A 12,708-nucleotide genomic window follows, 5' to 3' on the forward strand; every position below is an offset into this window, starting at 1 on the left:
CCGCCGGCGGGCCGGGCCGCCGCCGGCTCCGTCGGGCTTCCTTCCGCTCCCGTGTCTCCCCGGGGGCCGCTGGGGCGGACGGCCCGCCGGGCGACGGCTCCGGGGCCCCCTCCTCCGTCTCGCCGCCGGCCCCCCCGACCCCCCCCCGTGCGCGGACCTGGGCCGGCGGTCGACGGAGCGTCTCCGCGGCCCGAGGTCACCCTTCCTCTCCGTCCGCCCCCTCTCCCGGCGGGGGCGAGGGGGGCGGGCGAGGGCCCTTTCCCCTCCCGGCCCCCCGGGCCCCCCGGCCTAGGGCCCCGTCTGAGCCGTCCTGAAGCGGACCGGCCCCGGGCTCCGTCAGAGGCCCGTCAGGTCGACGATGGCCTTGATGAAGATGGCGTCGTCGCGTACGTACGAATTCTTCGACTCCATTTTGGAAACCGGACAGAAGAGGGGACAGCCGCTGGCGATGTTCATGTCGCCGACGGGCCTCTGGAAGGACGACGAGCTCACGTCCGGCCTGAACGCGTCGATGACGTGCTCTCTGTTGTTCTGATCCAGCAGCATCAGCGTCACCTGCGGGCCCGGGGGGAGGGGGGAGCGGGAGAGGTCAGGACCCGGCCCCCCGGCCCCGAACGCCCTTCCCTCGGCCGGGCGAGCCGGGGGAGGCCTTCGGGTCGCCGTTCCCGGACGCCTACCCGAGGTTCCCGGCCCCGCGGCGCGCGGCCAGAGGTCCCGCACGGTGGCCCGCGCGCAGGGGTGGGCCTCTTCCTCCTCGTCGTCGGCACCGTTACCCTCACTCCTCTCGTCGTGGCGCCGACCGAGCGCCGTCCCGAGCCCTCGGGCGGAGACCAGGCCGTCCGGTGGGAGACGGTCCGTCCCGCACGGCGGGAGCGGGATCGTTCCCCGCCTTGCGGGCGGGGAAACCGAGGTACGGGGCGGCCGGGTGACCCGTCCGAGGTCGGTCGGCAGGCGAGTGGCGGAGCCGGGATCGGGACCCGGGTCCGCGGGCTCCCGCTGCTTCCCGGCCGTCTCTCCAACGCCTCCTACCCTGCCACGACCCGGAAGCTTCTCCTGGGCGTAATCCGCGCTCATTTTACCCTCGGGCCGACACGGGGACTCGCCCGCCGTCCGAGAGCCGGGAAGACCTCGACCTTACGGATCCTTCGCTCTGTCACCTGCGCCCGGGCGCGGCGGGCCGGTCGCGGGAGGGGGCGAGGCCCCGGGAGCCCCGGATTTTCATCCCGGCTCTCGAACCCACGACGACGGCCGTAGCCGTCGCTCGTTACGCGCTTCCTATCGGGCCAGGCGCTGCCGTGAGCCCCGCCGTCGACGGGAGGGAATCGGGTCCCCACGGGGGGCCCGGGGGCCTGACCCTCATCTTCCGGGCGAGGTCGGTCGCCGGAGAAGGGGAGCCGCCGGCCCGAGGTCAGGCGGCAGGCGGGTGGCGGGGGTGGGGATCGGGACCCACGTCCTCGTGCTCCCGAGCCACCGAGCCACGCCGCTTCCGTTCTATTTCCGGTCCCGACTCGGGCACCCCACCCCGCCGCCGCCCCCGAGCTTCTCCAGGCTGGCCACACGCCAAAAATATTCCTCGCTCTTCCCTTCTTGGGAAAAATCACGTCGGGCCCCCGCCGTCACGGGCAAGCGGGAAGAGCCCGAGCCTCGGAGTCAGGGGACCCGGGCTCTGGACGCCCGGCGCCGCCCGCCGCCTGCCGTGCGACCCCGGGCGAGTCACTTCACCCTCTGGACCGTAAGCCGATCGCGGGCAGGGAACGTGCCGGCCTCCGCCGAGCGCTCAGTACGGCGCCCCGCGCGCAGAGCGCGCTCGGTAAAGACCGACCGACCGACCGAGCCTCGGTTCCTCGTCGGTAAAATGGGGATTCGCCGCCCGTTCTCCCCCCTCGACGCACTCTGTGTCCCGAGTCAGACGGGGACTCTGCCGATCTGTTGGGTTGGGGGTTTTTTTAAACGGTATTCAAGGGCTCATCACGTGCCAGGCGCTGTGCCGAGCGCCGGGGGGGAGCCAAGATAATCGGGACGGGGACAGTCGGCGGACCGCGGGGGGCCTCACGGTCTTAATCCCCATTTTCCCGATGAGGTGGCCGAGGCCCGGAGGAGCGAAGCGTCGTGCCCCGGGTCGCGCAGAGGACGGGATCGGGACCCGGGTCCTTCCGGCTCCCGGGCCCCGCGGCTCCTCTGGTCGTCCTGTATCGACCCCGGTGCGCGGCGCATAGTGAGCGCTTGGCAAACAGCGTCGTCACTGCGTCCGCCCCCACCCGGTGATGCGTCTCCATCTCTTCCTCCCCTTTTCCTCCTACTGCCCTAACAGGCCTAACTCCTCCCGTGCCTGCCATCCGGAAAAATCAAAAGCCGTCATTCTCCGGGCTTTTCCCCAAGCGGAAGCCCACGCCTCTCGAGATCCTCTCCCGGCCTCCGTCACTCGTCAGCTCTGTGACTCTGGGCCAGTCACTTCACTTCTCTGGGCCTCGGTGACCTCATCTGGAAAATGGGGATTAGGACCGTGAGCCCCACGTGGGCCAACCTTGTATCCCCCCCCCCCCCCCCCCCGGCCCAGCGCTCAGAACAGTGCTGGGCCCAGAGTGAGCGCGTCACAGATCCCGGCGTCGTCATTAGAGGAAAAGAACGGGGAAGGGGAGGAGAAACGTGGACTTTCCGGCTGGGTGGGACACAAGTGGAACCAAGAGAAGAAACCGGGTGACGGATAGAGCCAAGACGCCGGGTCAGATCTCGATCCGATGGCTCACGTTCGGATTTGCCGACTACGGTGCCGGTCGACCGCCGAGGGAATTTCTGTTTGGGAGCCGCTGACGGGTGGAATCCGTTGACGACCGACCGCGTTTTCGGTTTTAGATCGTCTCTCCTTAACGCTCTTCTGTCTTGAGAAACCCCACTTTGGCCGGGGAGAGCCGTATTCCCGCTTCTCTAGTTCCCCTACCCCCTAATCTGTTTTAATAATAATAAGAACGTCGGTATCTGTTAAGCGCTTACTAGGTGCAGAGCACCGTTCTAAGCGCCGGGGGAGAGGCAGGGTCATCGGGTCGTCCCACGTGAGGCTCACGGTCTTGTTCCCCGTTTTCCAGATGAGGTCGCTGAGGTCCGGAGAAGTGAAGTGCCCACAGTCACACAGCTGACATAGCGGCAGTAGGGATTCGAACCCATGACCTCGGACTCCCAAGCCCGGGCTCTTGCCACTGAGCCACGCTGCTTCTCAGTAAACGCCTGTCCCCCCCCGATCCCGGAGCCCCAACCGCCCCCCGGACAGCCTGGAAGGTCCGTGCCCCCCCCCCCCCCCCGGAGCGGGCGAGGGTCGCCCTCCCCCCAGGGGTCGGTACGGCGCTCCGCGCGCAGCGAGCGCTCGCCGAACGCCGCCGCCGGCCCGAAAGACGGACGGCCCCGGCGGTCCCCGACCTAGGGCGTCCCGGCTGGGGAAGGGCGGGCTCACCTTCTGGTTGAAGGGCCAGCGGAGGAGCGCGTCGTTGGGTCCCTTCATCACCACGAAGAAGAGGGAGAGGTGAGTCCCCCGACCGGTGCCGTCCCCATTCAGGTAGATTCGCAGACACATCTTATAGCCGTACTTGCTCGTGTAGAAGGCTACGGAAAAGCGTACTCCGTAAACCCCCCCCCCCGGGCGAAACTCGGCGCGCGCGTAGGGAGGGGGCAAACCGGACTCGGTTCCCCTGGGGTCGGCGCCGGCTCCGTCCGGGCTCCGGCCCGCCGGGGCTTCCCCCGCCCCGGGGACCCCCGGGGAGGGCCGGCGTCTAGGCCGGACCGGTCCGATCCATCGTGTTTACCGAGCGCTTGCGGCGAGCGGGCCGCGGCGCTGAGCGCCCGGGAGGACACGGCAAGGCGACCGACACGCTCCCTGCCCGCCGGGAGCTTCCGGCGTAGAGGGGGGAGGCGGGTGTCGATACGGACAGGTGAACGACAGACGCGTACGGGAGCGTCGCGGGGCCGGGAGGGGGAACGAAGAAAGGGGGCGGGGCGACGCAGAAGGGGGAGGGAGGGGGCCGTCGGGGAGGGCCTCCCGGAGGAGATGGGCCTCCGAGAGGGCTTCGAAGGGGGCGGGCGGGGGGAGCGGCGGCCCGTCGGACGCGCGGGGGGGAAGGCGCTCCGGGCCGGAGGCGGGACGTGGGTGAGCGGGCGGCGGCGAGACGGACGAGGTGGGGCCGCCGGGAGAAGGTGGCCGTCGGAGGAGCCGAGGGCGTGATCCGGGTCGGAGCGGGAGGGTGGCGAGGCGAGGCGGGAGCGGGCGAGGCAGGGGAAGAGAAACGACCGGTAACGCCGACGACCGCGGGCCCCGCGAGGCCCCGTCCCGAGGGCCGGGACGGCGACGGGTTAATGGGGTCGGAGTCCGACCCCGTCCCGCGGGGGGGGGGGGGGGGGGGGGGGGGGGGGGGGGGGGGGGGTTCGCGGTCTGAGGGGGAGGGGGGACGGGGATCGAATTCCCCGTTTACAGAGCGGGAAGATCGGGCCCCGAGAGGGGAAGTGACTTGCCCGAGGGCACGCCACAGGTGACCGGGATAGAGCCGGGACGAGAACCCAGGCCCTCCGACTCCCTCTTGCCACCGGGCCGGCCACGCTGCTCCTCGGTAGAGAGAAACCATCCGGAAAAGTCTCTTTTTCCTCCCTGTCTCTCTCTCTCTCCACTGGGCCTTCCGGGCTGGAAACTAAAATCCCCCCCCCCCCCCCCCCCGCCCAGGCCTCTTGCCGCTGAGCCACGCTGCTTCGCTAAGGTCCACGGAGGAGGGAGACCGGGTACTGAATCCCCATTTTACGGATGTGGGAACCGAGGCCCGGAGAGGCCAAGTGACTCGCCCGCGGTCGCAGGCGAAGAGGCGGGGCCGGATCCCTAAAGAATCACACGATCCAGGGCCCAAATTCTAAATGCTCCGTTCAACTGACTGTGGGAAAGGACTGGGAAAGGAGATGAGCCAGCGCCCGGAGAGGCGGTGCTAAAAGTTGTCCGGGAGGTCAGTCTCCGGGGTGGCCAAGACAAACGGAGGGAGTAGCCACGGCGACGCCGTGGTGTTCGTGAGCTAATTTCAGGGTGTGGAAACACCAAACTAAGAGTTCGGGCCAGGTGGCGATAAACCCGGAAGTGAGGGTCGGCTAGTGGAAATAGTAAGACAGAACAAAATCGCTCCAAAGGTTCAACTAAACGTACGGATCCGACAACCCGACTCTCTCTAGGGCTCGCGGCCTGCCCGAGATCTCCCCGTGCTCACACGGACCCACGTGAAGCCGACAAGGGAGATATTTCGTTAGGTTCTTTCCGCGTGCTGGGCGCTGAGGTGATCTGATCGTCGAAGCAGCCTGGCTCAATGGAAGGAGCCCGGGCTTGGGAGTCAGAGGTCATGAGTTCGAATCCCAGCTCTGCCACTTGACAGCTGTGTGACCGTGGGCGAGTCACTTGACTTCTCTGTGCCTCAGTGACCTCATCTGTAAAATGGGGATGAACTGGGAAGCCTCGCGGGGGACGACCCGATTACCCTGTATCTACCCCGGCGCTTAGAACGGTGCTCGGCACATAGTAAGCGCTTAACAAATGCCGACGTTTTTTTAAAGAGGCCGAGTCCAGGCCGAACACAACTCCCCCGCAGTACCGGTAGAGTCGGCCCCGAGCGTGAGGTTTTTGAGAAAAAATTTTTTTTTTTTTTTTTTTTTTTTTGGTATTTGTTAAGCGCTTACTACGTGCCGAGCACCGTTCTAAGCGCCGGGGGAGATACAGGGTGGTCGGGTCGTCCCACGTGAGGCTCCCAGTGAATCCCCATTTGACAGATGAGGTCACCGAGGCAGAGAGAAGTCAGGTGACCCGCCCGCAGTCACACGGCTGACCGTCAGACCCGACGTCCGCGGCCACGGACACCTGAACGCGTCGCCATCTCCGCCCCCCCCCCCCTCTCTTTCCACGCTCCGTTCCTCACCGAGTCCTTTCAAAACTCCCGAGCAGCGTGGATCACGCCGGAAAAATTCCACCCGACCTCTCCCCCCTCCTTAACGGCAGTTCTCGGGAATCTCGTGGGACTACGAACCCCTCGGGCCCGTTCTCCATCTGCCCTACGAAACGAGTGGGGGAGAATCCAGTCTGAGAGGAGGTAAAAAGGATGTCCTCCTCCCGCGAAGGGGGGATTAAGCGCTCCCTAGGTGGCCGGCACTGTTCCGAGCGCTGGGGTGGAAACAGGGTCATCAGCTGGGGACGCGGTCCCCGTCCCACGTGGGGCTCGCGGTCTCGACCCCCATTTTACAGACCAGGCGACCGAGGCGGCGAGAAGTGGAGGGAGCGCGCCCGGGCCGGCGCTCCATCTACTAGGCCACGCTGCCTCCCCTCCCCAACTCTGAAATCCCTCTCTCGGACCACGACCTCCTCACCCGCTCTCTTGGCCGCCCGCGCCCACCCCGCCGTCGCGGTCCCCCACCGAGACCGCCCCCGTTCTCTTGAGGAGCAGCCGAGGAGGAGCGCGGCTCAGCGGGAAGAGCCCGGGCTGGGCAGACGGGGGTCCTGGCTGGCTCATCCCGCCCCCGCCCCCTTGTCGGCCGTGGGACCGTGGGCGGGTCACTCCCCTTCTCTGGGCCTCAGTGGCCTCCTCTGGAAGATGGGGACGAAGACCGGGAGCCTCACGCGGGACAATCCGATGACCCCGTATCGACCCCGGCGCTTAGAGCGGCGCTCTGCACAGAGTGAGCGCTTCACGAACACCGACGTTATCACTGTTATCGTTATTTGACCTGCTCCGATATCCTGAATCTATCGTGCCCCACTGGGTCTCCGTCTTCAGTACCGCCTTCTCTCGTCGCAGGAAACGCCAGGGCCGCCGACCGCCCTCTCCGCTGACCCCCATCTCGAATCGCTGACCCGGCCCGCCCCCCCCCCCCCCCGGGGTCCGCTTCCTCCGCTTCTCTGCCCGAGCCGGGGGCGCTGCGGCGGGCGGGGCGGGAATCCGGACACCCGCCTGACCGTGCCCACCTTAAATCCACTCTCATCTCCTTCGACCCGGCCCCCTCCGGCCCGACGACGATACCTCTTTCTAAATTCACTCCCACCGGCTGGTCCGGACCTCCGTCTCCCTCCTCGAACGTCTTCTCCCTCCCCGCCCGACCCCCGCCATCTCTTTCCCCTAGTGACCCGGTCGCATCCTTCATCTCCAAAATGAAAAACATCAGGCGTGATGGCCCTAAAATCGTCCCCCACTTCCCTTCCGGTCCCCCGACCGCCTCCGCCCTCTTCCAAACTTCCCGGCGGGATCTCTGGGAGAGATCTCTCGCCCCCTCGCAGAACCAACCCCCCTCCACCTGGGCTTCTGACCCCACCTCCTCCTACCTTAGTAAACTTCCGGCACCTCTCTTTCCCTCGTCGACCGCTCCCGCTCCTCCCCCGCCGCTTCGACACGAGCTTTCGTAACCCGCGGCTTAAAGAAACCCTCCCTCGGCCTCCCGGCCCCCCTCCCTCCCGCCGTTAGCCTCCAGGCTCCTTTTCGGACAAGGACCCGGGCCCGGCACGCTCGCTCAGTACGGCGCTCTGCACCCGGTGCGCGCTCCATCGGTACGATCGTCGGTAACGATGATCCTACCGTGCCGGGTGCCGGGGAGAGTACAACAGAACAGAGGCGGCAGACACGTACCCGGCCCACCAGGAGCAGAGCGTCCAGCGGGGGAGCCAGGCGTCAATATAGATGAATTACAGATTTTTTTTTAAGTGCTTAATGTGTGTCGAGCACCGTTCTGAGCGCCGGGGTAGATACAAGATCGTCGGGTCGAAGACGGCCCCTCGTCCCCATACGGACCTCGCTGGTCCAAAATCCCTCACTTTACAGATGGCGGAACCGAGGCCCGGCGCGGCCAAGTGGCTCGCCCGGGGTCGCGGAGCGGGTGAGTGGCGGAGCCCGGGATGAGAACCCGGGTCCTCCGACTTCCAGGACCGGGCTTTTTCTTCTAGGCCACGCCGCTTCTCCCAGGTACCTAAGCGCCACGGGGCCGAGAAGGGAAGGGAGAGAGGGCAGAGAAGCAGCGGGGCTCGGTGGCAAGAGCCCGGGCTTGGGAGTCCGAGGTCACGGGTTCGAATCCCGGCGCGGCGACCTGGCAGCCGGGGGACTGTGGGCGAGTCACTTCGCTTCTCTGGGCCTCGGTTCCCTCATCTGGAAAACGGGGATTCACCGGGGGACGACCCCGTAGTCAGGACGGTGCTCCGCACAGAGCGAGCGCTTAACAGATACCGACCTCGTTGTTATTAAAAAATCTTTCCACCTTCAAAGGTCTCTTTCTCCTGCCTTCCCCAGATTAAAAGGGGTTTTAATATTAAAAAAACCCATGAGACTTCCACCCCAAAAATGCTCAGGCACCTGATTGTTCCAAGGAGCAGATCTGATATAGCCCCCTCAATACCGTGCTTCCAAGGGATATTTCAAGTGCAAATCATCACCGGACAGAAAAGCTTTTCGCTTCTTTGTTCTACTGAACGCTGGGGAGTGAGAGCCGGAGGGGGAGACCTGCCAAATACGAAAGAGAGCAGAGGTCCTCGGACGGCGGAGATCTCGGCCAACGGAGGACTCTCTTAAACGACACGGCGCTCCGCCATCCGGAAACGATATTCCCTCGACCTAGAGCCACGTGAGAAGCGGCGTGGGCCCAGCGGATGGAGCACGGGCCCGGAGGTCAGACGGTCGGGGGGGGGGGGTCCGATCCCGCGCTCCCCCACCTGTCCGCTGGGTGACCCCCGGCGGGTCCCTTCGCTTCTCTGTGCCTCGGTTCCCTCGTCTGGGGAACGGGAATGAAGACCTTGAGCCCCGAGTGGGACAGGGAGCCCGTCCAACCCCGTCGTCGTCTTATCTGCCCCGGCGCTTAGAACAGCGCCCGGCACAGCGTAAGGATAGCGTGATTTGAGAAGCGGCGTGGCTCGGGGGAAAGAGCCCGGGCTGGGGAGTCCGAGGACGCGGCTTCTGATCCCGGCTCCGCCCCCGGCCCGCTGGGGGACCTCGGGCGAGCCGCTTCGCTCCCCCGGGCCTCAGTTCCCTCATCTGGAAAACGGGGATGAAGACCGTGGGCCCCACGTGGGCCCCGGGGCTTAGAACGGTGCTCGGCACAGGGTAAGCGCTTCCCAAATTCCGTCGTCGTCATTACTGCTATTACGATGCCGCGGGACCCAGAAAGCCCGGACCCCCTCGGCTCGTCGTTCAGTCCAGGGTACTTACCGAGCGCTTACTACGTGCGGAGCGGCGGGCTAACACTCGGGGAGAGTCCGGTGGCACCATAAACGGCAACCGGCCCTGCCCACGACGAGCCCGGAGCCCAGAGGGCGGGCTCACCGTCCGGAGCTCGGACAGGAACCGTTCGTGGCCCGGGGCGCCTCGGGTTTAGCCCGGGGCTGGAGTGGCCAGCGTGCTCACCCCGCGAGGGCCAACGAGGCACACAGTTCTAATGAGAGCTTCCCCCCTCGGGGGTCTCGCCCCGGAGGGTCCTCCGCCGGCCTCGGCTACGGGAGGGAGAGTCGAGGGGAGGCCTGCCCGTTCCGTTCCTAGCCGGGCCGGTGGCCGGCGGGGCGTCCGGGGAGAGGGGCGTCCACGGCGTCGCCACGGGCCGGAGACGGCCCGGCGGCACGAGACGAGACGAGGAGGGGCCGGCGCCGTGCTCCGCCCCCGCGGGAAGCGCTCGGCGTACCCGACTGGCGGGGTCCCCGGCGGGCGGCTTTAAATGGGGCCCGTCCGAATCGAGCCACCCCGCTGCGCCGACCGGTCCCGCGCCTCCCTCCCGAACGGATCCCCGTTCTGCCCCTCGGGGGCGCGGGGCTTCGGGAATCGGGAGGCCCATCCCGAAGGCCGCGGCTCACCGGGGGTCCGCACGCCCTGCCCTCCCCCCGGAAGAGAGGGTTTAGTTTCCCGGCCGGTCGCCGTCGGCAACTAGGGTTCGGCCATTTCTCTCCTCGACTAGGGTCGAGGCTAGTGGAGTTTGTTTCGGGGGGGGGGGGGGGGAGGTGTCCGTTGTCCTCTAGGTGCAAAGAAGCGGCGTGGCCTAGTGATGATGCTAACGACGTCGGCATCTGGTAAGCGCTTACTACGTGCAGAGCGCCGTTCTAAGCGCTGGGGGAGATACGGGGTCATCAATCAGGTGAGCCTCCCGGTCTGCATCCCCATCTTCCAGATGAGGGAACTGAGGCCCAGAGAAGTGAAGTGACCTGCCCACAGACACCCAGCCGCCAAGTGGCAGAGCCTAGCGGCGATGTCGGTATCCGTTGAGCGCTTACTATGTGCAGAGCGCCGTTCTAAGCGCCGGGGGAGACACAGGGTCATCGGATTGTCCCCCGCGGGGCTCACGGTCTTCGTCCCCCTTTTCCAGATGAGGGAACTGAGGCCCAGGGAAGGGAAGGGACTCGCCCACAGTCCCCCAGCCGCCAGGCGGCCGAGCCGGGATTCGAACCCATGACCTCTGACTCCCAAGCCCGGGCTCTCGCCGCCGAGCCGCGCTGCTTCCCCTAAGGGAAGAGTGAGAAGAGCCCAGACCTGGGAGTCAGAGGCCCTGGGTTCTACTCCCGGTCCCACCGCTTCTCCGCCGGGTGACCTCGGGCCGGTCGCTCCGCTTCTCTGGGGCTCCGTGACTTCACCCGGAAAGCGGGGATTGGGACCGCGAGCCCCACGTGGGACCCGGGCTCTGTCCGCCCCGGTGATCTCGCATCTATCCCGGCGCCTGGCAGGTAGCGAGCGCTTAGCCGGTACCATTCGGAAATTGAAAAAAGGGGCGGAGACGGACGCGAAACCACGTCCGACGGCTTTTTCTACGGCCTCCCTCTGGCCGGGAACTCCCAACGGACCGCCGCCCTCCCGACTTTCAAAGCCTTCCCGAAATCCCACTCCTCCGCGAGCCCCTCCTCGATTACGCCCCCTCCCCCCGACCCCTCTCCACGTCCGCGTCTCCGACGCCCTCGGGTCTGTACCCTTTAGACGCTCGATATCGACCCCGCCCTCCGACCCACCGCGCTCCTGTGCGGATCTGTAACCTTGTCGTTTCTACTGACGCCCGCCTCCCCCCCGTAGACCGTAAGCTCCTCAAGGGGAGGGAACGTGTCTCCCGACTATGCCGTGCCGCGCTCTCCCGAGCGCTCCGTACAAGCGCTCTGCACACGGTAAGCGCTCAATAGATACCATCGACCGACGGACTGATTGGGGCAGCGGGGATGAGAAGCCAAGCGTCTCATTCCCGGCCCCCGCCCCCCCCCCCCCACTTGAGTTTCGGACCTCGATCTCAGCGCCCCGCTCTCCGGGCCCACCCGCGGAATTCCCGGGAGGCGGGGGACGGAAGAGCGGGGCGATCCCCGACTCCGGTCATCGGCCCGTCTCTAGATTCCGACCTGGGGAGAAGATGGCGGGAGACCGGCCGGCTAGAGCTTCCTGGCGTTTCCTGGCAAAATCCGTAATCTTCCAGATGAAGATCCCGTCGTACGTGGAGGCCTCCATGTCGTGGATCTGCTGCTGCATGTCCGCCATGGCCAGGTCTTTCAAGCCAATGCTCCTCTCCAGCTGCTGGACCTGACGGTTAGAGACGGTCGCAGGCGCCCGGCCCTCCCGGCCCTCCCGCCCCCGCCGGGCAACGGGGCCGCCCGATCGTGGTCCCCGTTCCGTCGGGGGCGGGTTCCGGGAGACGCCCTTCACCGGGTCGGCACCCCGGAGAAATGCAAAGGAGAGGGAAGAGACCGACACCCCCCCCCCCGACCCACTTCCCCGCTCTGAGCTTTCACTCGGTTCCACCACAGAGCACCCGGCGGGATCCACCCGGCGCCAGCCGCACCGGAGCGGGGGGGAAGGGCTGGAGCCAAACCGCGAGGGCCGGAGACGACCCGATACGGAAGGCGCAGTCGGAAGCCGGGACCGCGGGGAGGGAGAGGGGAAGAGAGCCCCGCGGACCCACGGAGGGAAGTCGGGGCGTCCGGGGCTCCCCCGACGAGCGGCAGGGGGGACGCCGCGGAGCCGACGTCCGCCCCGCTCCCGCCCCCCCGTCCCCACCGACCGGCAGATGCCCGACGGGGAAGCGAGAGCCCCGCCGCCACCGACCTTGCTACTGAGCGCTTCGATCTTCTCCTGGTCCAGCCGGTGCTGCCGGCTGCAGGCCTCGGCCGTCACGGAGACCCTCTCTACCTCGCGGTTCAATACGCAGACGATGTTTTCAAAGGTGACCGTCTTCCTCTGCAGGGCTTCGCACCTCCGCAGCAGGTCCGCAGAGGGGGCCGGCTCGGGCCCGCCGGCGAAGGAGTTGGTCAACGGGCCGGCCCCGTCGCCCGGCCCCAGGCCGAGGATGTTCTCGATGGCCCCGTGCTGGGTCTTGGTCTCCAGAACGAAGCTCAGCAACATGCAGAGGTGCTGGGTCACCCGCTGACTCTCGTGCTCCTGCAGCTTCTCGTTCTCCACCTACGGGAGCCGGGAGGGCCACGGGGGGGGGGGGGATCGTCGTCATCGTCGCCGTCGTCATTACCGCTATCGTCGTCCTCAGGGCTCACTACGTGCCAAGCCCCGGCCCGAGCGCGGGGGATGGACACGAGACCGGCGGTTCGGACGGAGTCCCCGCCCCACGTGGGGGCTTGAGGTCCAAGGAGGAGGGAGAACGGGGACCGCGCTAGGATTTCAGGATGAAAACTGTCAGGCCGGAGAAACCGCTCACCCCGTTTGGGTTTGTTCGGTTGTCTGGTTGGTTGGTTTTTTTTTTTTAAACGTTCCCAAGCTGGGG

General features: G+C 66.9%; 1 protein-coding gene across 1 annotated transcript in view; it reads right to left on the reverse strand.

Moving 5' to 3' along the window:
- Positions 1 to 234: 234 nt before the first annotated feature.
- The window catches only part of LOC100681066 (TNF receptor-associated factor 2-like), a gene marked incomplete at its 5' end in the record, with an annotated part of 31,925 nt that continues 19,451 nt past the window's right edge, over positions 235 to 12,708 (reverse strand). The window contains 4 exons of the mRNA XM_029057127.2: positions 235 to 555; positions 3,446 to 3,594; positions 11,339 to 11,516; positions 12,039 to 12,392. Of these exons, the coding sequence (XP_028912960.1) occupies positions 337 to 555; positions 3,446 to 3,594; positions 11,339 to 11,516; positions 12,039 to 12,392 (900 nt within the window). The remainder of the gene's footprint in view (positions 556 to 3,445; positions 3,595 to 11,338; positions 11,517 to 12,038; positions 12,393 to 12,708) is intronic.

The sequence above is a fragment of the Ornithorhynchus anatinus genome, unplaced genomic scaffold, assembly GCF_004115215.2.
Source record: "Ornithorhynchus anatinus isolate Pmale09 unplaced genomic scaffold, mOrnAna1.pri.v4 scaffold_339_arrow_ctg1, whole genome shotgun sequence".
NCBI classification, from domain to species: Eukaryota; Metazoa; Chordata; class Mammalia; order Monotremata; family Ornithorhynchidae; genus Ornithorhynchus; species Ornithorhynchus anatinus.